We start from the raw sequence: 24,516 nt of genomic DNA, 5'->3' as shown, positions 1-24,516 counted from the left end.
AGAGCTTTTCAATAGAATAGCATGAGAAAAGGAAAGCACTTCTTCCAAGAAAGAGGAGGCTTCCTCCTTCTGAACATAAAGGCAAACATTAAGCAAAGCAGTGTGGGAATCTGGACATCTCTAAAATTGATTACTGAAATACTCCAATGCCAGAATGATGGAATGTATCAAGCTAACTATGGTTACTTTTAATAACTTAATTGGAAATTAAATTCATCATACTTCTCTCTGAATACTTGCAAAAATAACTTTTGTTGCAATCTATTTGCTATTAGACATGGCACAACAGCAGAAGTAGCAACAGAAAATGAAAACAATTGAGTTCCTTAGAAGGTGACTACAGTGAAACAGGAGTACAAATAGCCCTCATATGCACTGTTACAAAGTGAGGTTAACTGAGGTGGGCTTCAGTAAGACTGTGGAGATGTTAGCCTCCAGCAGAGTGGACAGGGCATGTAACTTCCAAGGAAAGTTCAGGTAATGCTGAACATTTCATCATGGCCAAATTCATTTAAATATGTATTCATTCCACCATATATATATATATATATATTTAAAGAGACAGAGAGTGTCTGTATACACACCAAAGTGTATATATCTATATAGGTACATATCTATATACACATGCCCTACCATAATGCCAAATTCACGTGAACAATTAGTTTGACTTATGATGCATTGACAGTAAATTATAGGCCACAAATTAGTTGGTTCCAAACAGTAGTTAACATTCAGTTTATTTACACACACATGCAGTATGATATCTCCTGTTATGAACAAAAGGTTAGATCACTGTATGTACAGACAACAGACAGAAACACGAGCCCTTCCTAAACATATTCGAGAATTTCTTTCATTTACAACTCCCTGTATAATTGTGTGTTTAAGTGAAGGAAGGACAAATTTTTGCTTAAACATTTCAAGACAAAAACCCCCCACTTTATATAAATAAATGCATTCAATTTATATATTTACAGTACATACAGCATATAAATAATTTTAAAATTAATCCAAAACATGGTACTATGGTTCACTCACAGCCAGTTGTGGTGAATCTTGGACTTATTTTTCATTAGCAACATGAAGACTGAGCATGGGAGATCTCTGGTAAACCAACTTTACAATGACTCCAGGCATACCATGGCTCATGAAGCACAGCTTTTAGAGTGTTATGCTAAACTGAGCTGGCAACAACTTACTATGTGCAAATGAAAGAGGTGCATTTTGTCTTCCTGATAAACACCCATCAACCAAGAAAAAGAACATTTCTGGAGAATCTCTGGAAACATTTCAGTGTCAGTAAAAAGCCATTTATAAATACCTTCCATTTTTAAGCAGGCAAATCACTACTAATGCTACTGCCCATGTAAAGACAAACCCAGAAACGCGGACTGTATGTACAGGAACCCAACCTACTAAATACAAATGAGGTTCCCGGCCTCTGGCCACATTTTCTACCTCCATAAAGAGCTAAACTTTACAGCTATGCTGACTTTTCAGAGAAAATACAGAGATTGCTAATATTGCTGAAGATACCGTGCTCATTTCCCGACATCATGGAAAATTCTCCTTGTTCTGGAGTGCATCAGATATTACAGGTTCCCCACATTGTTTATTTAGCAGCACCCAACAGCTTACAGGATCAAGTTCTTAAAAAGAAACTAAGAAGGCACATATCTCTGGGAAGTGCCTTATTTTCTCTGCTTGCGCTGCTGTTGCCATTTTTCAAAAAGCATCTTCACCCTCTGCAATGTCAATGATTGCATGAAGCAACTCTTCAAAAGTTGGGCGTTCCTCTGGTTTCTAAAAATAAAAAGCATGCACAGATGTGATCAGAAATCAATAAAGTTGTGTTGATTTTGATAAATTACTGGACATATCATCATTCTTTGGTGAGGAATTTAGCATTTCATTAAGTATTAAATGTAAAAATGTTTCCTTGTCTGGATTTTGGGATGTATCACTTAATCTCAGTAAGCCACACTTTTCTTTATGTTTTGAAAAGGCATAAATGGGTGTAGCTGGACTACACTCTTTATATAATTAAAAAATTTGCATAGCTTTACACCTTTTTATTTTTCTTCCCCATTCCCACCCTTCCCAATGAACTGCTCCAATCTTTCTTTCTGCAAGTTGTTCATGCTCCTAAGAATTTTGGGTGTCATTCTCTGATGCCTCTTTTATATCAGCTGTATTTTCTGACCTCTGAAATAAGAAATGATTTAATTTTGTTGCTAAATGCCTTCACATACTTAATCTGACAGTTCATTTATTTAATAGAAATTTCTTCAATGTTTTATCTTATCAGAGCTCTAGTTCAGTTGCACATGAATAGCTGAGAGACCTGGATGCACTCAGAACGCTGCTCTAGAGAACATAACTGCCATTTCTAGATCAACCTTTATTTCAATTCAAAGACCAAACAAAATTTAAATATATGTATATGAATACATACCTCCTGCCAGCACATCATCATCATTTCATACATCTGCTTACAGGCCAGCTTGGGCCGATACAAGCGATGTCCTTGGCTAACCATTGTTACCACTTCATAGTTGGAGCTTTTTTCAAAAGGCATTTTTCCTTCTGTATATACTTCCCACATTAAAACACCTGTGGGGAAAAAAAGAAGAAAATAAATAACTTCTTAAACATATGTGTTCATTAAACATGTGTGTTTATTTTGAGCCCTGGACTCAGGCTTTCTGATAGATAAATAGTTTGAGATCCATATTCTAGACACTTTTCACATGTGTCATCACTGAAAATCTGTTATTCTAGTAGCATGGCTTTTAATGAATAACAGAACTAGAACTTTATCACAAATAAAACCATGGCAAATGATTTCTCTGAGCTTCTTCTCAAATGAATCCTGAATCCTTCTGAATAACCAGAATCCTTCCCAATAACCAGAGCTTAACTGCTACTGATAAAATATAAAAAATACACTTTCTTTCCATGATGAATATCTTACCAAATGACCAGACATCTGACTTGCTGCTGAATCGGCTGTAATTAAAGACTTCTGGGGGACACCATTTCACAGGAAATTTAGCCCCTGAAGAACTTGTGTATTGGTCATCAAGGACATACCTAAAAACCACACACACACACAAAAAAAAAAAAAAAAAGAAAAAAAGAAAAAAAGAAAAAAAGAGAGAGACATGATATCCTTCTGATATCCTTCGGTCAGTCTCCAAACCTGCAAATTTTAATTTAGCTTTGGATTGGAGTACTAGAAGTTCATATTGCCACCTAATGGCCACGGGCGTTAGCATCACAAGATAAAAATAGCTTCCCTGGGGCAGTACTACTGCTTCAGCCACAACTGTTCATTTTTCATATTACCCCAGAGTCCTTTCTTGTGATTTATTAGCTATACAACACAGGTCTAGGCCACCTGCTAGTTAAATGTCTCTATTATGAGAAAAAATTAAGGAAAAGCAGAAATTTCATGTTCTGTTTTTCACCAGCCAGTCTGAGTTCAGTTGTCAGGGGACATAGAAACTTAGCAGCACAGAGATGTGGCAAAAGTCAAACCACGGTGCTTTAACACCTTTCTTGGAAGAGCTGCTCCCACCACTGCCTCACCAACACATCACCCACGCAGGTGCTAACAAGGGCAGGAAATTACCCCCCCTCCAGATCTCAGCATCTCCCAGCCCTTCAGCCAGCACAACTCTGAAACATCGATCCCAAGAGAATCCCAAACTCACTGAACAGCCTCTTTCTAACATTTATTTAACAAAACACAGTTTAACTATTATCTCTGCAGCAGCTCTGCTCTCTGAAACACAAACTCTGTCTTTTTTAAAATGAGTAAGGAAATCAATACAGAACCAGCAAGTATTAAAGATACCAGAAAAGAAAAAAGCAAAACAAACCCCAAAAAACCAAAAAGAAGAGGCCAAAAAAGATCATCTTTGTATGCAATTTCACTTGGTCTGTGTTGCCTTTGGGCCAAGTACAAGGCTTAGGTGAATTTTCCCAAATCTCCATAAATGCGTTTGCACACTCACACATACCTTGTCATTCCAAAATCTGAGACTTTGACCACTCCTGAGTCACTCACCAAGCAGTTCCTGGCAGCCTGCAATGGGAATGGTTAGAGCTGGATGAAAACTTGGAGTCTCTTGCAGACAAATTACAGCAATCTAATCATGTCTTTGTATTCATTGCTTAGCAAGTTTACCACGTTCAGTGGTGTATTCTCATTATAAAAAGTACATGTGCATCTCCTCTTGATAGCACCATTTTCACAACTACACTACTGTGTAAAAGATAACCAGGAAAAAATTATCATCTCAAGGGATTAATGTGTGGTGAAAATGGCACCAATATAGAAAGGAGATAGGCTGTTATATCAGCACAAATTGCTACTATTTATAAATATTTCAGAGAGATTTTATTCCATTTTCTTAGGAGAGAAAAATCTCTCATGATTTTTTGTACAGAGCAGTTTTAGAGACTTGACTAGACCATAAAGAGCCAACTTCATCCACTCAATTTTCTGCAAGAACAGAAGCAGTTGTAAACAAACAGACCGTTTCAAAAAGGAATAAATACATTCACAAATAAAAATTTCAAAGAGGACTGTATTGCCTAATGGGATGTTACCAGGTCTCTGTGGATAAAGCTGTTTCTCTCCAGGTACTCCATTCCCTCACACACATCCTGGCACATAGTAAGCAGAGTGTCTTTACTCAAAACTCCTCGTTTTTGTCTCAGGTAATTGAGAAGGCAGCCATGCTCCATGAACTCTGTCACAATGTAGATGGGCCTCTGCTGTGTGCACACGCCGTACAGCTGAACTAGTTTAGGATGAGTTAGCTTCCTGAAAAGATTGAGATCATGTCGTTATTACTTCCTCCACGCAGCGCTAGTCCTCCAGCACACAAAACTGCAGAAATACCCCCTCCCCCGGAGTTTATTTATAATCAGTATACAGCATCAGAGGCCTCGGACTGGAAATCAAAGTGCCAAGCACACAACTCACATCATTACTTTAGCTTCTTCAATGAAGTCCTCCTCATACATGGCACCTTCCCGAATTGCCTTGATGGCCACCTTGTACTGCGCCCTCCACTTCCCGAGGCGCACCACGCCGAACAGGCCGCTCCCCAGCTCCCTCATGAAGGTCAGCTCTGAGGGGTTGATCTCCCACTTCTCTGTAGAAAAAGTTAACAGCTTAGGAACCTACTGAGCTGGTAGAGGATAAGGAAGAGGAAAGAGAAAATGGACTAGTAGCAAATTAAGTCATTTAGGTAGAAAATGTCTGAGAATTAACTTGAAAACTCAACACTTCTGTACTTCACAAAACAAACTTTTAGGTGGACGTGACCTTTAAGCAGCTCCTGACTAACAAAGAAGTCAAAATTCAAACTTTTCTGAGGCCAGTAAGTACATACTGATACTATCAGATTTGATTGCAACAAAATGCCACCACAAAGTTGTGCCAACGTAAAGAAGTTGCTCACATCACCACACTTTAAAAATGGCTATTCTAAATTTATATTTTAAAACGGTAACCCCTCAACAAAGATCAAAGGTTCAAGTTTGAGTCAGAAGTCTGGAGACTAACGAAGGAACCAAAGGCACAGCTCTCTAACAAGGCAAAGCTCAAGATATCCATGGCAGAAAGCAGGGAGGAAAAGACCAAATTCCCCTGGAGCACCAGTGGCAGATGGTGCCTCTGCATGCTGATACTCTGTGCAAGGGTCTTGAAAGTACAGCTTGGACCAGTGTAAGTTCATATAGCCAATCACAGCACAGAATCAGATCTTTTCAAAACTTTTAGAAAGTACTGTAGCATCTCAGCATAGATAAAATCCTCAGAATAAGTGTAGATGAAGATAACAGGCAATCACCATAGCTGAATCCTGCTGTTGTGGGTGCTGTCGTCCTCTTTGGGGTCACTGGATAGCGCAGCCTGGTAACGAGACCTGAGGTTCAATGACAATTCAAGAGACACAGTTTACTTCTGACACAGCACCAGGCAGCCTCATGTTCACTGCAGACTACAATTAAGAATATGTAGAAAAATCAGTTATAATAAATTAAAAGGGGGCATGAGGAAATGCTGAGCCGTCTGAGTTTGATGCAAAGATCTGGAAATTATAGCTCTTGAGTGAGTGAGATTAATGCACAGACAAGACTTGGAAAAAAGAAGTATTAGTATCTGTGCCTTGAACTCAATTCCTATCCTCTCCCCATTCCATCATACAGAGGGCAGAGATCAGCATCAGCCATCAGCTATGGATCTGGAGTAGGGATTTTCTAAACAACACATTATTGTTCTCCTCAACCGTTTGCTGTATGGGAAGGTTAGATTATTTCAAGTGGCAGTGAGCAGCAGGTAAAAAGGTAGGGTCTGGAGAGTGTTCTGGGGAAGTACCATCCCTATTCATCTACTGCGGGTTACAGGCAGCTGATAGAAGCACTATGTGGAGCTAAGGGGAAAATTTTTCCTGACTTGATACAACTATTCTTCTGTTAGTCTGGGGAAGGAACGTTTTATACATCGTATGTACACACATATATATACATACACACATGCACAAAACCTTTCAAATTACTGTCATTATTGAAATAATGTGAAACTACAGTGTTTCATGGCTTCCGTGAAAAGGAAGGATCCACAAACCCCCCCAAAATTTCATTCAAACAATAAAATGTCTCAATGTCCTTTTCAAATCAACCTTAAGTGATAGAAAGAATCCAATCAATCTACCTGCTGCATTATGGCTGTGATATTCAATTATTTCTGGAATGGAGTTAAAGAGATGTTTTTCTGCGAGGTAGTACTGTTTTGGTGATGTCACAGTTTCTTTTATATGGTAGTGTCTTATTCCTGATGAACCTTCCCTGGAAAAAAAAAAAACAACAATAGCAATTAGTAATAATATGCAATTTGTGGTGAATTTTTTAAGAGGAGCACATTGACAAGGGAAAGTAAACTGAAAGGGCCAGCACAGCTGCAGAGCACCTCATGCTCTGGGAATGGCTTGAATATCAAATATCCAAAGAACTGGCGACTCGCCTTCATCTCAGTGCTCAAACCAAGTTGAAGATTAACCCAGAAAAGGTTAATTTTCAGCCCAGTGAACTCCCCAGTCCAGTTCACACATGCAGACACAAATGCAGGCTGGCAGGAGAGAAGAGACCAAATGGGGTGGGAGAGCAAATCCTCCTGCTGTGGGTTGGGGTTAAGGTGTATGTTGGATTAAACCAAATGGGAGCTAACCATGGAGTTGAGAAGTTCATTTTAGTCACTCCTCTTTTTCATCAGCAGCCCATTTCTTTATTGAGCCTTGTTCTGGCTTTCCCCCAGCCAATGAATTTGGATACGGATACAAACAGATTCAGATGAGACAAGGTGTGCAGAGAAAACACAGAAACTCACCCTCCAAATTTTGTGTAAAGGGAAACAGTATACAGGCCAGGCTGACTGGAGTCTCTCACCACAAAACCACCTTCTTTATCCTAAAACACAAGCACATTGACAGTTCTGAGCAACTGGTTTTAAGCAACATGATTTTTTCACTTGGTTCCAGGATATGCACTTGCCAAAATAAGCTTCTGTTTTAACTAAAGAAGCTATTTAAAGTGAATTTCACAGTTGATACCACCAGGCTGATATGCTCACCTCATTTCTGAGGAGCTGCTCTGCCTTGCTTCTGTTCAGGTTTCGGCTGTACCACCTGCAACACAACATCAGTAAATAAAACTTCCTCAAGGTGCATTATTTGCCTAAAATGCTGTAAGCAAAGTGTTATGAAGCTGGAGATTAAATAATTTTATGATAAATGAAGATCAAGAATTGAACCTTTGATAACATGCAAAAATAAGTCTCTACCACACTGTGTAGCTGTCCCATAAAAAAGCCCTGAAATAAATCCATCCCACAAAAGCCCAGGGAACTGATGTAAGTTTTTGGAAACAACGCTTGTCCAACACACCCAGGCTGATGGCAGCAGTTGCTGTGAAGAGCAGCCCAAGGGGAAGGCTGGCAGCCCTGGGAAGCAGCTGCCTGCACACCAGTCAAACCACCCATGGAGCTGCTGCCACTCTGCCATTCAGCACCCCATACCTCTGGGCTCTCAGGGAGGACCCACCTAGCACAGGGGGGGCTGAAACTCTGAATTAAGTGCCATGGCTGCACATCTCTGAGCTGCATGGGCAGGTTAAAGCAGCTACAGAAGCACCAGCATGTCAGCCAGTCACAGAGAACAACAAAAAAAGGAAAACCAGGCAGTTGGCAAATGGAGGGGGGCAGTTGTTTTGAGCTGTGCTGTTATTTCAGTAACCAAGCAGGGAAGTGGCACAGCAGCCTTTAATCAGATTGTGCCTGCTCAGGAGACAGTGGTTTCTTGCAGTTGGTACATGACCTGGAGTAATGCTCCCTGGGCTGCACAGAGACTCAGAATTTTGGCCCCAAGGTGGTAAAAGCACAAAGTGGCTGGACCAGATAAGGCAGTTCCTTCCTTCCCTTTCTGCCAGCCCTGCAGGCCAGCCCACAGCTGAGCAGAGCTCTTAGCAAGAGCTTTTAAGATGAGAAAGCAACAAAGAATTCCCTCTAGTCAAGCTAAGGGCAAAATCCCAGATGAAATTCTGTCTTCTGTCAAAACATGGCAAGTAGGAGCCATATACAGCCAAGAGTAAAGATTTGGAGCTACTAACATAGCTTTGAACATTGGCTTTATTTATTATTTTCTGACACCTCCATTTTATCTAAAAGTCATGAAGTATGTCCTAAATTCTCTGACATAACAATTGTTACAATGATGCTTGAGCATCAAGAACAGGTTTGGAGACTATCATGTTTTAAATTTTACCCTGATGTTCTTAAATAAGTACTCCCTAATTAAACATCAACTGGAAAAAGTATTAAAAAAAAAAAAAGCTAGACATTTATAGCTGTTAAGTTACACTGAAATGCATTGAACTACATATTTTCTTGAAAACTAGAGCTTCCAAAATATCCAATCTTTTAGGTTTATTTAGAGTGACTTTCACTGTTTTCTCCTCTAGTGTTTACTGCTACAAACTTTGGACAGACACGTCACTTTACTATTAAAACAACATTTACCACACTTTAAATGGGTAAATTTACTTCAAAGTTTCCCTTTGTCTACCAGAGAATTAAGAGGGGAATTTTGCTTTAACCATGACAGCCTAAATACCACAGGCTGATGGCTGTCTTACTGACTTGATTTTACATTATAAATCCTAACAAAACCAATGAGGAGAATCTGAAGAAATATGTGCCTATTTAAGTTGCTTAAGTTTAACCTCTAGCTGAGCAGTTGCTTTCAAAATGTTAAAAATACATTGTCATTCTTGAAGCATAGGTTTCATTTTATGGAATTCCAACTTACTCATATTGATCAAGGTTGTTGGACTTCTTTCCTGTTACATAGTTGCTTGGAATATATCCTTGTTTTCTAAAAAAATGTAGAATATATCATCTGAGTGAAAACATGTAAAATTGCATGCCTAGAAGACAGTTGTTTCATTCTGCTAATTATCAGAGGTCTCTCAATGTAATTTATTAATTAATGACCCACCCACCCTACTACTGATTATTCAAAAACTAATTTTCTGCATCAGCATTCCCACATTAACTTTCAGCACCCCTAGAAAAGTGTCATGGGCAGCAAAAGTGTCCAAGAAAACAGCAGAAGGGATGAAGGAAAGTGAGAAACTCCCTGCTGTTCTGTCACTCTTCTGCACTCAGAAGCCCAGTCAGTCAGGGGAAATATATGTGGAGCCTGGCACAGCCTGATAACTCACAATTACCCATAACATATGGCAACAGGAACCTGATAAATATTGAAATATGAAAACTTTCATCTTTGAAACCGCAGGGAAAATTCTAATACAGGGAATATGAAGTTGTAGTCATTACAGCATCTCACTGCAATTCTCTCTCAACTTATTCAAAGATTGTCCCTAATGATCCAGCTATTAAGTAAAATGATGATTATTCAAGTCTGGAAGTTAGAGCCTGCTGAGCTAAATGTTAACCCATATTGCTCCCTAATGAGATGTTCCCCAGGGAAGTGGGAATACTTTACCAGTCTAGTGAGGTTTTAAAGGATGGCTGGTGCTTTAATTGTGGAACTATAAAGTTGGAAAGTAAACATAATTGGAAAGGCTTCCAGTTCTGGAACTGTCTTTGCACTTGGGTCCCACAATCTATCTATTGAGTACTGCCCTTTTAAAAATTGGTTTCTGCATGAGAATGCATGGATGAGATTTCAGAACCTGGGCCTAATGTAGAGTCTAACACAGTTATTTCTTGATACATAGTCAATATGAACTTCTACAATATGAAAACAGACTTTTGAACTTTATAACAAAAAATAAGGAACTCATTTTTACCCATATTTGTCTCTCGCCTTCCACCAATGAATGTCATTCTTTTCAATCACCGTGTATTCTTCACCTTTCTCTAATCTTAAATCATGGTGTTCTGTAGGTTCAAAGTCATACATTGCTACCACTATCTCCTCCTCTTCATTCCCATTTTCTTCAACTGGAGGAACAGGTGGGGGAGGCCTTCTCTGAAAACAGCACAACATTATTAAATTATCATTACCATTATAAATTATCATTATCATCCCACGCTCCTCCACCTTCCTGCCCCATTCACCCTCACCATCCCACCTGTGCATCCTGGAGGCAAAAGCTGGGCTAGGCCTGGGGGGCAGCTGGGGCTGGGGAGGCAAACCATGCAGGTGCCATCCATGGGGCTGGCTTGTGCTGCAGCCCTGCAGCTGCCAGTACAGAACAAAGCTGGCTGGCATTTGCTTTTTGCCCACATCTTCCACCAGCAGTACAGACACAGCTAACAGATGCAGCTAAATTTCAGTGGCATTATCTTCACCCTGAGATAGAGTATGATGCCAATTGATGCATCCAGAAATAGACCTTTGCTCCAGGATACAGCAAGTATTTTGAGAAATGTAAGCACTGTTTCAAAAAGCAGTAATTAGCTGTTCAATATTTTAAAGATTCTACCTACCGCACTTTTTTCTGGCATTGAAGAAGACAATCTCATTACATCTAGAAACAAAGCACAGGAGAGGATTTATGCCTATTCATTTAGCTAAAAATCTCAAAATTAAATAAAAGGTTTAAATTTCAGATTAGGCTTGAACAAGCCTTCAGTATGGCTTAGAAATTCAGAAAGCAAAGACAACTCCAATTAAGCTATAGGAAAAGTGATTAAATATTCTTGCAAAGACATCCCAAATCAGCCAGCAGGTTACATCGACCACAGATTTGGCAACATCTATGGCACACCAGAGCATACCACAGAGAGCTCTGAACCAGCCCTCAGATGCAAAAATTTGTGAGAAATAAAAAAGGGATAGAGATGTAAAAGGCATAAGAAAATGAAGCTGTGTTCTTGTCAGCATGATGATCTAAAGGTCTGTTAGTATTAACATCTGCCCTTTTAAAATACATAAGCCCTTGAACCCTGCCTTGCTAAATAATGCATAACAGTTGTAGGTATTTTCTGATTCCATGTCTCAGATCCAATTTTTTTCCCCCCTGCAATGTTTTTTTCATGCATTGAAAACGTTGAGCTATAGTCATGCTTTTCACTTTGCTGAATCAGATCAGCCATGAGCCCCTGTTTGTACTGCAAGTCTTCTAATGCTACTAAATGCCCAGGTCCCCCTGACTGCCTGTGCAGACATAAGAAATCATTGGGTGCCACAGATTTAGCTGGGAGACAAGCAATGGCTCAATTTCTTTCCCTACAAGAGAATTTTCCTTAAATCAAGGACTGAATAATTACTAGCTCCTTTGTTGGACAATATTGCAGTGCCACAGCAATGCACAGTGCAGCATCCACTGCTGAACCTGCAGTCTGGAGCCTGGAAAAAGTCACAAAGTCACAGCTCATCCAGGTTCAGCACAGGGGCATTTACAAACCTCTGAGGATATCCAGTGTCTGTAAACATATTAAATCTTGTTGTATCATTTTTAGCTTGGTGTAGGAACACTGAATGCAATGCAGTTATTATTCCTTCATATGGCTATGCAGAGGTTTCAATAAATAACTGAAGAGCTGGCAAGATTTGCAGCTGAATCTTTTTACCATAAGGTTTTATCCTCAGTCTAAGGTAAACCCTTGGTCAAATAAGTTTCAAATGGGAGAAAAAAACCAAATTAAATTCAGCAACTTCAATAATTCCTTTCAGATTTATCTAAACTTTTTTTTTCTTTCCAAGGATATTTTGCTAGCTTTTCTATTTTTTATAGAATGCTTGGTAATTATTTTTGTCTTACTTTAGGCACAGTACTAGTGATTGACTCTGCTCTACAAATTTGCCTAATAGCCAGGGCATTCAGGTGTGACAATAGGATCATACAAAAATACAGAAAAATATACCAGAAGAACTTCATAAGAAAATGTATGTACTTACTGTTTTCAAAAAGACTATATTTTTCACAGCCAGGTGCTAATTTTTCTGTCTGCCTACAGCACTGATAAATTCCCTCTGTCCAGAATTTAGGATGATATTTTACCATTATATTGCTGTTGTTCTTTATTTCTACAAGAAGAAAAAGAGCATATATTGAAAGATACAATAAAAGAAGTCTGCAAGAGGGTAATTTTTAATACATATTACAATATCTTTAACATGAGGCATAATCTTTGCTTGCCCTTACTTTAGCATGGCATCTCTTCTTGCAAGTTTACATGGAGGTGATAAAACAATCACAGAGGATATGTTTAAGGTAGTAACTTAATTCCAGAAGGGTATGCCATACTCCCCCCCCACACCAGCCATCCTAGCAGGGGTTTGGTGCATCAGTGAAAGGAGACCCTGCACCACTGGGATCAGTCAGGCAGCTGTGTAGGCTTTGGGAGCTCTGCCTCCTCCTTTACTGCTGTTGCAAGTGACTCAAATTCATCTACAAACACTGTTCTGGAGGGAAAGGGAGCTGATATTTATCTCTATTCCGTGGCACAATTCATCATTTTGGCCTGGAAGGCTCCTTACCCCACGCTAGGGGCTTGCTGAGTTTCAGAGGTCGCTCCTTGCCCCCTGACCCCAGCCCAGAAAATTTCTTATTACTTTACAGACCACCTGTAGTTAATGTGAGCACCTGATGGTGAGAGAGGGCATTAAGAGGCAAATTAAAAAAACACCTTTACTTACTGTGAAAGCAACTATCTAATCACATCTCAGCAGAGATACCTCCTATCATTTTACATCAGCTTAAGGCCCACAATGTTGTCTAGCTACATCCAAACAAAACTTTCCAGTGATGCCATCAGCTAGCTTGGATAAACTTTTTAACTCATTGTGCAAAAGCAGAGTCAAATTCCGATTGCAGCTGCACTTCACAAAATCAAACTAGATCAGTCTGAGCATTTGAGGCTCTCAGTACCTGTTACCACACCCTGTGTAGGCAAGCAATGAGCTGGCCCAATAAAAATTAAAATTGGTAGATATGAGCAGCAGAAACTCTACCATTTCATTTTTGTAATTTGTGGTGGGCTGATGTAGCCAGCAGCTAAGCACCCATGCAGGCACTCCTCCACTCTCACAACCCAATGGGATGGGGGAAGGAATAGAAAGGACAAGAGATAAAAACTTTCGGCTTGAGATAAAAACAGTTTAATAACCAAAAGAGAGAAAGAAAGAGCCCAGAAGTAATGTAAAGTAAATCACTCACCATCTCCCACAAGCAGACGAGTGCCCAGCCAGCCCCTGTGCAGCAGCCAATAGGGAAGGAAAAACCCTAACCCCTGACTTCCTCTACTCCAGTTTTTAATGCTGAGCTCAACTTTATTTGGAATATCCCTTTGGTGAGACCAAGCCTGTTGTCCTGGCTGTGTCATCTCCCAGCCTCTTGTCCACCCCCAGTGGATGGGGGCAAATGAGGAAGAAAAAGGCAAATTCTCCATGCTGTGCAAGCACTGCTCAACAGCAACTACAACACTGTTAGGTTTTTAACACTGTTTTGGCCACAAATCCAAAACACAGCACCAAGTTAAGTCCAACCCATGCAGACAGCTCAAGTAAAGCTATCTGCCTTTGTTAGGGTTTAAGTACAAGCAGCTCCCATTACCTTCTTTCAGGTTCCTCACCCACTGATCCCGGCTTTGTGCACTCGGTGCAAAAATATAAAGTGTATTAGCATCATATACAACCTGGAGGGGAGAAAAGAAATAATCAAAATACATTCACCTCATAATGTTAATTCATTTCTTCCTAAAGAAACAGAGTAAGACAAATAACTGTTACATCTAGCAAAATTAGTGTATTCAGGCACAAAATGCAGAAACCGGGAAAGATTATTAAGGTGTAATTATTCTGATACAATGTTATCAGGAGAATTAGGAAGAATTTTGTAATGGTATATTATCTTGTCAGCATTCCTTAAAATGCTTGCTTCGTGCTTTGCTTTGTTCATTCTTCACTGTGCTTTTTCTAAAAACACTTCTGTTTAATGAATGAAAGCTACTTCGCAATCAGACATTCTCCCATCTGATTCAGTATTGCTCTGGAGTGACTCTTTTGTATATCTCCACTGCTTGTATTGGCAGAAAAAGAGTATTGCTGTGGCAAAAATGGATCAGAGTCACTGCTGCCCCTCTCCAGCTGTGGAATTCCTCCTCACTCCAACCATTCCCTCTATAGTAAGGAGGGAATAGTAAGCATCCAACCCCACATTTTTCTTTTTCCCCTCTAAGCACTTTGTTTTCTGTTTTCATTTCCATTCAATTCACAGTGAAACAGGAAAAAAAAAAAAGTTATATTTTGATTTTCTTATTCCTATATAATTTCATGGCAATTAGATTAAATTTAATGTCAGCTCACTCGTTCCAGCAGAAGAACAGGGCAAGGCAGTTTCCAGTCAAAATTCAAGCTGAGGGTGAGGAATAGAAAACAACCAAGTGTCTGTGGCCCAACTCCCAAGGAAAGGGACTGCAAGGGCAGCAGAGCTTGCAGGGGATGTGTTTTAACCACTGATCCTGAATTACCTCCCACCAGCCCAAAAGAGACAGAGAATGGGCTCATTATTTGGAATTGACAGTAATTTTAGATTAAATTGGTTATGTCCAAATGACTTGGTGTTGTTGAAAAGAGCACTTTAATTTATGTATTTTATATTTAGAAAACATACCTGAAAAGGATATTTATTTTGACATGGAATAATACCATCATTTTTTACAACTTCTACACATTTAATCCTTGAAATATCCACAGATCCTTTTCTGTACTTTTTCTATAAGAGAAAAGAAAGAAAGAAAACATTTGTTAAAAGATAACAAATTTATCTAATTATCTTTTTTTTTCACCGGAGGCATCTTGATTTCTTTCCCACTTATAAAAGTGATTTCACTTTATGCTTTATGTGACTTTAACTGGAGAAGTTGTCTGAAAACTGAAAGTATAAAGATCTGCACTTGTGAAAATGCACTGAGTACATTAAATTTGCTTAGTGAAAAGTACCAATTCTTTATATAGAAAGTTTCCAAACAGATGTGATTGTAAGCTTAATATACTCTTCTTTACAAAAAATAACTTGAGAAAAAATAAGTGCTTCCCCCTTGGTGAGTTTATGAATAAAACTGGTATCATCTCATCTGATCTGCTTCCTTGTTCTGTTGCTGAAGTGCTCCCCCCATTTGGAGGCTTCTGTAGAGTTCCACTAAGGTTCCAGAGAAATTTGGATGCTACACAGGCAACACAAGTCCCTGATGAAACAGAAGGCAGAAGATACAGGTGTAACCCTGGACCAAAGTGGGGTCTGTATTGAAGGAACTTCTTTGAACAAGGCTAGCAGAAGCCCCGAAAAGCAAAGTCAAAAGCACAGACTAAATCTGAGATTTAGTCACCTTCACTGATAATTATGAGCATTGTAAAGAAGGCAAAGGTGCTCAGCAGGTGCTACACAGTGCATGGAATGACAGTGTAGCTCAACACTCTGGAGAGGCAGCCCCTTGGAAGAAGAGCTGATAATGAGAGGAAGGTGTACTGGGCTTTAGTCTACACTGAAATCCACAGAAAGACTGTACAGTGCCACCTCTCACTTTTGGGACAACCAATCTCTAATAGGAGAGGAAGTTTCTACTGGAATCCAGAACAAAAAAATAGCAGTAGCAGCTCATGGCTGGTACTGAATTAATACACATCAAAAAAATTGATTTGCCAAGCACATCCAGAACATCCAGTCCAGAGTACATCTTATGAAAGACTAACACTGTTCACACAATGTGGAAATAATTAGCAATTACTGAATTCTTTGAGATATGCTAATCCTTACTCAGCTCCTCTCTTGGGGATGGAAATTTTAGCCCAAATAGCAGAAGTCTGGTACAATCACAAGCAACTGAAAACACAGTCTTGCCAACAGAAGCAAAGAACAGCTTCAAACGCAGCAGTTATGATTCCATCACCCTAGAAACACTGCAGTTAATTACCATGAAGCTTCATCAGCACTTAAAATGCATTTAGCACTCTGAGTCTTACATAGATTAGTGCAGAGAGAACATGAATAAAGAATTCATGTACATCATGGTCAGCATCAGGAAGAATGACAAGGGATAAGTTCAGATAAAGCTGCAACTCCTATTTGTTACCAGGAAAACCAACACATGCAAAAGAGGTGGATTTTAAAGGGAATGTATGGGGGAATTAGGTACTTTAACCAACCATAAAGAAAAAAAGTAAATCATAAACATTACCGTGAGTTGTACTACAAAGATTTATCAAGTAATGCTGGAAAATAACTTTGTCCTAAGTATGTAACCTTGGACTTTTTACCAAAAAATCATTTTAAGTTTTTTATTTTATGTTGCTCACCTCCAATCCCCTTACTTGAACACTGACTCCCTAAAGTTATGCAAAAGCCAAAAGTTGTTACTGAAACATACACCACTTGGCAGAGCAGGCAGTACTGCCCCTCCCTCTCCTTGTCACTGTGTGGCTGCCTGGCAGTTTCAGGGATGCCAGGTTAGCCAAGGCAGAACAGGAGGGTCCAAACAAGATCAGCTTTTTCAGGAACCCCAGAATTCAATACCCACATAACTGTGCTGAAGACACCTCCCCAGATCCTTTCTTCCACAACAACAGGCAAAGAAGAAGAAACACCACTCCTGTAAGTTATCTACCCTGCTCCGTGTCCAGAGGGGTGCTCATACTGCTTGGATCCCACCCACTGGTTAACTGAGGTTGCAGGACAGACAGACAATACACATTGGAGGGGGTTTTTGTCCAGAATCACAGAAATCCCTTAGAGGAACACACTATTATTCTATCTTGAATCACCCTCCTTCTGGGCTCAGAGATTTTCATGTCAATTCTTGCATTCAGGGAGCTCACTCAGAGGACACTGACAGGAGGACAAAGGTCTGGAACCCAACTAGATAACCATCTAACATTTGGGGGGAAAACATAAAGGAAACCCCCTGCTGTACAGCACATCATTCTAGTAATTGTATTTTCTAATTCCTACCTTTGTATGCTTTCTTGATTTTGGGTGGCTCAGTTTGCTTCATCACATGATGCTAAATTAAGCTAACACAAAGCTGACCCACCTTACAAGGCAATCCACCTTATTAAACCTAATGTCAGGAAAGATTCTTCTGTTCTTGCATTTATATTTAGAAAATATTTATATTTATATTTTATAGATTTAAAACCCCCCTTGCATATGTGAAATTAAAAACAAACCTACTGCTCAAGACATTTTCAGATCACATCAGAAGCAACAGTTATTAATGCCAAGTGTGCAGCTCTGTTTTAGTTGACCATTACTCATTACATAAACTATGGTGCACAGAAGCAGGAAAGAATGACTCAAGAAAAATGCTAAAAAGACCACTGCAATTCTCTCTCCTCCCTACCTAAATGATTTCCTTTTATAATAATAGGACATCTTGCGTACCATAACTGCGTTGCATTTATTCTCCAGGCAAATGGGTTCTATGGGCTCTACACCCAGCTGTACAGCAGACATGAAGTGCAGAAATGCAGAATCAAAGCAGAGCTCAAGCCCTGAAGCAGCTGGGAAGTAGAGATGTGGGAATGAGCCAGCCCTGAGAAATCCAACCATAACCACTCTTTCCAGCAACAAAAGCTACAGAGAGACAAAATTAGTGCAATGGCTAATCATGCAATGCTGAAGGGTAGGAAGCAGAGGGACATTTTGAGAGATTCTCTTTTTTTAGGTGGAAGATGGCTAATAGAGTAGAAAAAAGATAGATTTATTGTGGAAGTAGCAATATTTTACCAGAACATTCATGCATGCTCTCTGAATGGGATACAAGTATTCAGAGAGGATTTGGAAGAATCATAGGTCAGTGAAACACAGGGATCTATCAAACCTGGTCTGCTCCTTTACTAAAGATAAATATATGCCTCTAGAGGGAGGCCTATAGAAGCAAATGTGGTTAGAACAGTAATAAAGGAATAAAAATACTAAATCCCAATAAGGAAAACCTAAAATAGGTAAAATATGTACTTCAAAGTGACACTAAAGGTCGGGGTTTTGGTGTGGGTTTTCTTTTTTAATGTATCTTCTTTCTGAAAATAACAAAAGGGAAGTGACTATACAGAAACTATTATACAAAGCTTTTCAAAATGCTGTACACATTTCATATTTACCTATGTTTCAAAACATTGATTTACAGTTTTAGAAGTCCTGCTCCTTGCTCACAATGGGTATGACCAAGTCTTGTTTCCATACAATCTCAAAAGAATAAGCTATTCCTCTTTATTTTAGCATAATAAACAGTAATATGAAGAAGTCATAACACTAGACCTATGTTGTCAGATACGGAACAAATACAGGATTACACAATTCTTTAAAAAAATAATCTTAGAATACAGTAAGACAAGAAATACCCAAGTGTTAGATAAGTGTACAATCAAACAGCTGATCCTCTGTACACTTGGAATTCCTCCTCTGTTAAATGCTGAAGCTTTACAGCTACAGAAGCCCATATTCTCACAATCAGATGAAAACAATTCTTCAGCGTATTTCCTCTTTGCTGATGAACATATTGCACTGTTTACCCCTGCAGAAGTATGTGTGTATGTGGGGGTGTTAAACAACAAAAAGGATGTTAGATTTGGAAAAAAAAAGCCTCAATGAAAACATGCATAAGTCAGCCCAGCCTGCAAGAAATATCTAGATTTTTGTCTCCCCCATGCTCTCTCTTTCTCTCTTTCCTTGAAGTACTTATTATTTCTTTCTTCCATGCCTACCCCCATATAGGAAATCCTGAGGTCATCAGCATGTGACCATGGAGCTTGGGTTCTCACAAGTGCAACACATCACAGCACCACTTTTATCTCCTTTTATGGAGTGTCTCTTCAACTTTGCAAAACCACAAAAAGCCTGGCTAAGCCAACACTGCCTACAGACAGCTGCTCTGACAGAATATGCTCCAGAGCCAAATGTATGGGTATTTTCATTTTTGGGTTCTTTGCAGGGAGGGAGGTTGGGCTTTCAGGGTTTTTTTCCTTTTCATAATATTGCCATTTATTAATAAGAAGCACTGACTGAATACTTCTGCAGTTCCCTCTTGAGGCAAGCAATTACAGATTATGTGAATATAATTCCTATAACTAGGTGCTAGGTGGCCACATTTTCTATTCCTATATTTTCCAGTGTGTTAAATACATTGAAGAATGCCCTTCTCCTTTCAATTATATTTAAATTATTAGGAAAAGCAAGTATCAAGTATTTTCATTTACCTTTCGAAAGTGGCTAGAATTGATAGGAAAATAAAAGGTGATTACTATTCTGATCTAGTCTGACCTGATTCAATATCTGTCTACAAGGAGGAATTTAAAGGGAAAAAAATACAGACATAATTAAGAAGAAGAAAGTTTTAAACCCTGTCTTGTAGATTAAGAAACTGAGAATCCATTACCACGGCCTGGCTGCTAAGCAGATGTCAAGGACCAGCACTGGAGACACTGAAAAGCACAAAAATAAATTCTCTGTCATAGCACTGATGCAACTTCCTAACCATGACTACAGTGCAGTATCTGTAATTAATGTAATTAATTCACTCTTCTCCTGCAATGTAGAGGCAGCCATTAAAATGTGCACAACTGCAGTTATGATACATTGCTGCAACCTCATAAAAGTAAAGGACACATAATAAATCAGCCAGGTCTCCATCCATACCAGGCCTTAAATAACCTTCAACCCTTCTGCTGTCAAAGTAACTGCTATACCTCTACAGGTTCTTTTAGACAAGTCTTCTCTTCTTGGTTTTCTGTGAAGTCCACACACACAGAGCTCTCAGTCTGCCCAGCCCAGCTGCAGCATTTCTGCCCTGTTTTCTCCCTCTGGCTGCTGGGTGAGTGGCACCTTGCATTCAGCCCAAACTCAGCTCCATGCTGTCTGAGCCAGGCAGAGAGGAGAGCCCAAGTCCACAGGCACCACAGGCCAGTGACCAGAGCCCAAAACAGGATCCAAGATGTCACTCAGCCAAGGCACTTGCTGCTTTAGCTACTTTCTCAAGGTCCAGGTGATGGATTCCACAACTACAGGCCCCAGGTCCTGCTGGGGACAGCCTGACTCTTGGCTACTTATTGCTGTGCTGTATCTGAACATTTCAGCACTCCTGCCTTTTTACTTGTCCACACTGAATTGCATTCTACAAAATAAAAAGAAAAGGCAAACAATTAAACCCACCACACACCCAATCCAAATATACCACATGGATTTCTAGACTTATTTGTCAAAATATTTGCAGCTCCTTCAAGTTTTATTTCACCTGAGAACTCCACAAGCTTCTATTCCAACAATAGTATCAGTAGTGAAAATACTAAAATGCAGAATAGGACATCCCATTCAAGACAGGCTACTAATCTAGAAACAAGCCACCAATCCCTGTTCAACACAGTAGCAGCTTTCCATGTGCTCTGCAATCAGATTTACACAAGTTTATATAGGTATTTTCTAATGCTGACACATGAAAATGTCTCATTCAGCAGTGTCAAAAAACCCTTACTGGGATGAAAACACAGGATTTCTGCTGCTCTCTACTATCCACAAGACTTGTCACCTCATAGCAGACAGGACATAGATAAATCTGAGATTATTTTCTTTTGTTTATTTATTTTGTTGTGTTTCTTTTTTAGCTGATGTGCAATTTCTGCATCTTCTAGGTACCTTCAATAAGCTTGGTTTTTCTTGCATTTTTCTCTAAATTATCTTCACAGATTAAAGTTTCTCAGCTTCTCTTCTGCACACTTTTTAAAAAGCTAGGACTTCTCTAGCCTTCTCTCATCTATTTTCCAGTTCTTCCTTCTTAAGACCTTTAAGACTCATCCATTCCTGTCCAGTCATAAGGTAAATGTTCTCATTCCTGCCTTTCTATATCTCAACAACTACAATCTCTGCTCCTCAACTTCATCTACGTTTCATTTGTTCCATCTCATAAAAATCAAAATTCTTGTAGAAGGGTAGTTACTGCAGATTCTCATTTTATAGCTGACTTTTCTTTCAGTAGCTGTTATAGAAAACAGGAAATCATTACTACAACATAACAATTTTTTTTTTTTACAACTTAGGTTTCTTTATGAATTGCCCTTTAGAAGTGAGCATTCCCATGCATCTGTTAAGCTGCTCCCATTCACATGAATAGCTTTACATTATGTCTCCAGCTTGAATACTTTAATACTTTTCACTCACAAGTAATTTAAGAAAGCTCTATCATTATGACCTGTGACTTGAAACTAAAAAATTCTCTGTAAACCTACTGGTTTCAGAAGCATTGTAATACTGAATTGTGCTTTCATTTATATAAAATAATTAAATCACCTATGCAATGACTAAGGAAATCACATTAATCAGGGTAATTATTTAAAAAATTATAAAGGATAGGTACTATGGGAATAAACAACAGAAGAATGAATTAATCTTCTATTAAAAAAGGACAGAAAGAAGCACAGCTTTTTGGAACTCTATGATGTTGCTGTGCTCCAAATGAAGTATTTGCACAATATTAGTGTTGCAATGAAGCTACACAATTTTACCCTGAAACCTACAGCTTCGGGGTGGGCCCCAGAGCTTCATTTTTCCTTCCTTAAAATATCACCACTGTAATTTCAGTAGCTTCTGTCTCCTCTATATTCAAATTACAAGAACCAAACATAACCCTCACAGAAGGACCTTTTTTCCTTAGGAAGAGACTTTCAAAATGAGCAACCCCCCAAAACGTTCAGGTTTGTATTCTGCTTTTTTCATTTATATTCTGGTTGGTTTTTATCATTTGTAACAGTCCTGTTTACACAATAAACTTTTCACACAAGTCTGATCCCAATGGCAAATACCACTACTGCCACTGAAGACAGGAGCATTCTGCACCTCTCAAGTTCAGACTCCTAAACATTTTCCCTCAGGGAACTATCATTTGCCTTCTCTGTAGAAGGAAATGGTTTCTGCATACTAATAAACAGGTAAGTGATGTGCCTACTCCAACATCTGTGCAGCAGTTCCAGAGCCAGTGAGCACTGCAGCCCAAACTCTGCCCCCTTCTCTTCCTCCCTTCTAGCACTGCAGACTCCTGTCCCCCCAGACACATGCAGGGTAACCACAGGAACCAGCATTTAGCCTATGCCTTTTGAAAATGCAAAATCCAATGTACACTATTTATTGCTGTGAACTGTCATCCATACAGCAAACGTGAGCAAACAATAAAGATGCCAAAGCATAAAGAAATGTAATGTTCATAAGCTCATAGTCAGCTTCACATTCATGGTCAGTGCAAGCTGCAGTGGGATGGAAAGGTTAATTCAAGCATGCTGTGCCCTGTGTGGGAGGACAGTAACCAAACCACACACATCAGCACACTTTCAAACTAGAGAGTATCACTGATAAACAAGCTGAGTGACAGAGAAATATCATGGTGAAAGGGAACATTGCACAGGCTCAATATATATGAGGATACTAAGAGTTTACACATTGACAAGGATTGATAAAATTATGACCAGATCTGTGTCATCTTTTGGAAGCACCATACTCATGAGAAACATCAATGTGAAAGTTTTCAAACCAACAAACTGGTAGGACATCTCACTTGCACAGACCAGCTCTTTCCAACTATTTCACTGCAAGAAGTACTCTAACACCTACACTTATTCTCTTTCCTTCATCGTGACGAATTTCCCTTGCCTAAAATGCCATCTAGAGCAAACACCTCTAGTCTGGTGGCACTTTTATGTTCAAGCAGGATGCCCTGCCAGTACTAGCTAGCTAAAACTTGTGTGCAGTAGGTGTTACTTGCTATCATGGCTGTTCTGTCATGCAGCAGCAAGCCTGCCCCAGGTGAGGCCATCCAGCTGCCCAGTGAGAGACACCTTCCAACTGTGTGCTGAGAAAGGATTCACAGCAGCCAGACTCACTGGCACACAAGGAAAAGCCAATAAACCACAAGTAGGTGGTGGCCAAGCCTGATGGATGCAGTAGCTTGGATGCAATTTTTGTGTGGTCTTGGCTAACTCAAGAGGAATAAAGGATGCTGTTCTTTGCAGTCAGCCTCCAAAGGAGTGTGGGGGACACATGAACTGTGTGACACCAGCCATCAGGCATGCTGGTAAAATGAGTGCTCCTTTCCATTGTCCAGCTGATATTTACTGAAGTGTTTACAATTTCAGTGGGCTCCTAGATAAACACTTAAGGTTTGATTTTCCAAACAGACACAGATGAAAGTGAGAATGCACTGATCCTTTGAAAATAAACTCCAGGGAATTTTAAGTTGAATATTCAACATATGAGCTCACTTTTGACAGAAAATGGCTAAACTTACCTAGGGCCATGCATATGTGGTATTATTTCCACAAATGCCTCCTTGGAATTCAAACCTACCGTCCTACATTCAAGATGAAATTAGCAATTTGGAAAAAGTCATACTAAAATTTCAGCTAAATTTTTGCTGGTCAAAAATAAAGAAAGTCGTTCTGAATGAGATTTTTTTTAATCACTGCATGAAATATTTTATTTTCAAGCAAGTGAAATAATTTCAAAATTCCTTGAATTTGCTTATCAATTTAAAACTGACTAGTATGTTTTGATTTCATGAAAGAAAATAGTTCAGGAAAATGACCAGAAGCACACCTGAAATATTATCCTGAGTTTTCAAACCACACAAAATTGAAAAGAGATTTCCTAATAAAATATTTCATGCTTGTGTTTCCTCATTTGAAACAAACAAACACTGCCTTTGCTATACAACCAGATTATCCAGCAAAGTCACACTACAATCCATTACTCCAGCTGACACCAGTAAGAACAGTGCAGCAGCCCTCAAGAACAAGGGCCAGTTCGTGAAAAAATGCCACCACCTCCCACTTCAAACTAGTTACTACTGTCTACATAAATGTGTTTAAAGCTGGCTTGGCAAGTCTACCATACATGTTTGAGAACACTGTACATATCTCAAGTCTTTCTGACTGCAGCATAACCAGCAAGATGTACTTTATAGTACATCTCCATGCTCAGAATAGGAAGATATTTTAC

General features: G+C 39.3%; 1 protein-coding gene across 5 annotated transcripts in view; it reads right to left on the bottom strand.

Moving 5' to 3' along the window:
- Nucleotides 1-707: 707 nt before the first annotated feature.
- TEC (tec protein tyrosine kinase) overlaps nt 708-24,516 on the bottom strand; it is a 44,235-nt gene continuing 20,426 nt past the window's right edge. For all 5 annotated transcript variants that reach the window (XM_063157327.1, XM_063157328.1, XM_063157331.1 and 2 more), the window contains exons 3-18: nt 15,157-15,258; nt 14,098-14,179; nt 12,441-12,569; nt 11,027-11,067; nt 10,384-10,565; nt 9,378-9,443; nt 7,646-7,700; nt 7,403-7,482; nt 6,731-6,864; nt 5,868-5,942; nt 4,997-5,168; nt 4,618-4,834; nt 4,026-4,090; nt 2,975-3,093; nt 2,456-2,613; nt 708-1,803 (exon numbers count right to left, since the gene is read on the bottom strand). In XM_063157327.1, coding sequence (XP_063013397.1) covers nt 1,726-1,803; nt 2,456-2,613; nt 2,975-3,093; nt 4,026-4,090; nt 4,618-4,834; nt 4,997-5,168; nt 5,868-5,942; nt 6,731-6,864; nt 7,403-7,482; nt 7,646-7,700; nt 9,378-9,443; nt 10,384-10,565; nt 11,027-11,067; nt 12,441-12,569; nt 14,098-14,179; nt 15,157-15,258 — 1,755 coding nt within the window. In that variant the 3' untranslated portion in view covers nt 708-1,725. The remainder of the gene's footprint in view (nt 1,804-2,455; nt 2,614-2,974; nt 3,094-4,025; nt 4,091-4,617; nt 4,835-4,996; nt 5,169-5,867; nt 5,943-6,730; nt 6,865-7,402; nt 7,483-7,645; nt 7,701-9,377; nt 9,444-10,383; nt 10,566-11,026; nt 11,068-12,440; nt 12,570-14,097; nt 14,180-15,156; nt 15,259-24,516) is intronic.

Source organism: Melospiza melodia, chromosome 5 (genome assembly GCF_035770615.1).
Source record: "Melospiza melodia melodia isolate bMelMel2 chromosome 5, bMelMel2.pri, whole genome shotgun sequence".
NCBI lineage: Eukaryota > Metazoa > Chordata > Aves > Passeriformes > Passerellidae > Melospiza > Melospiza melodia.
This window is presented reverse-complemented; position numbering and strand designations above follow the sequence as displayed.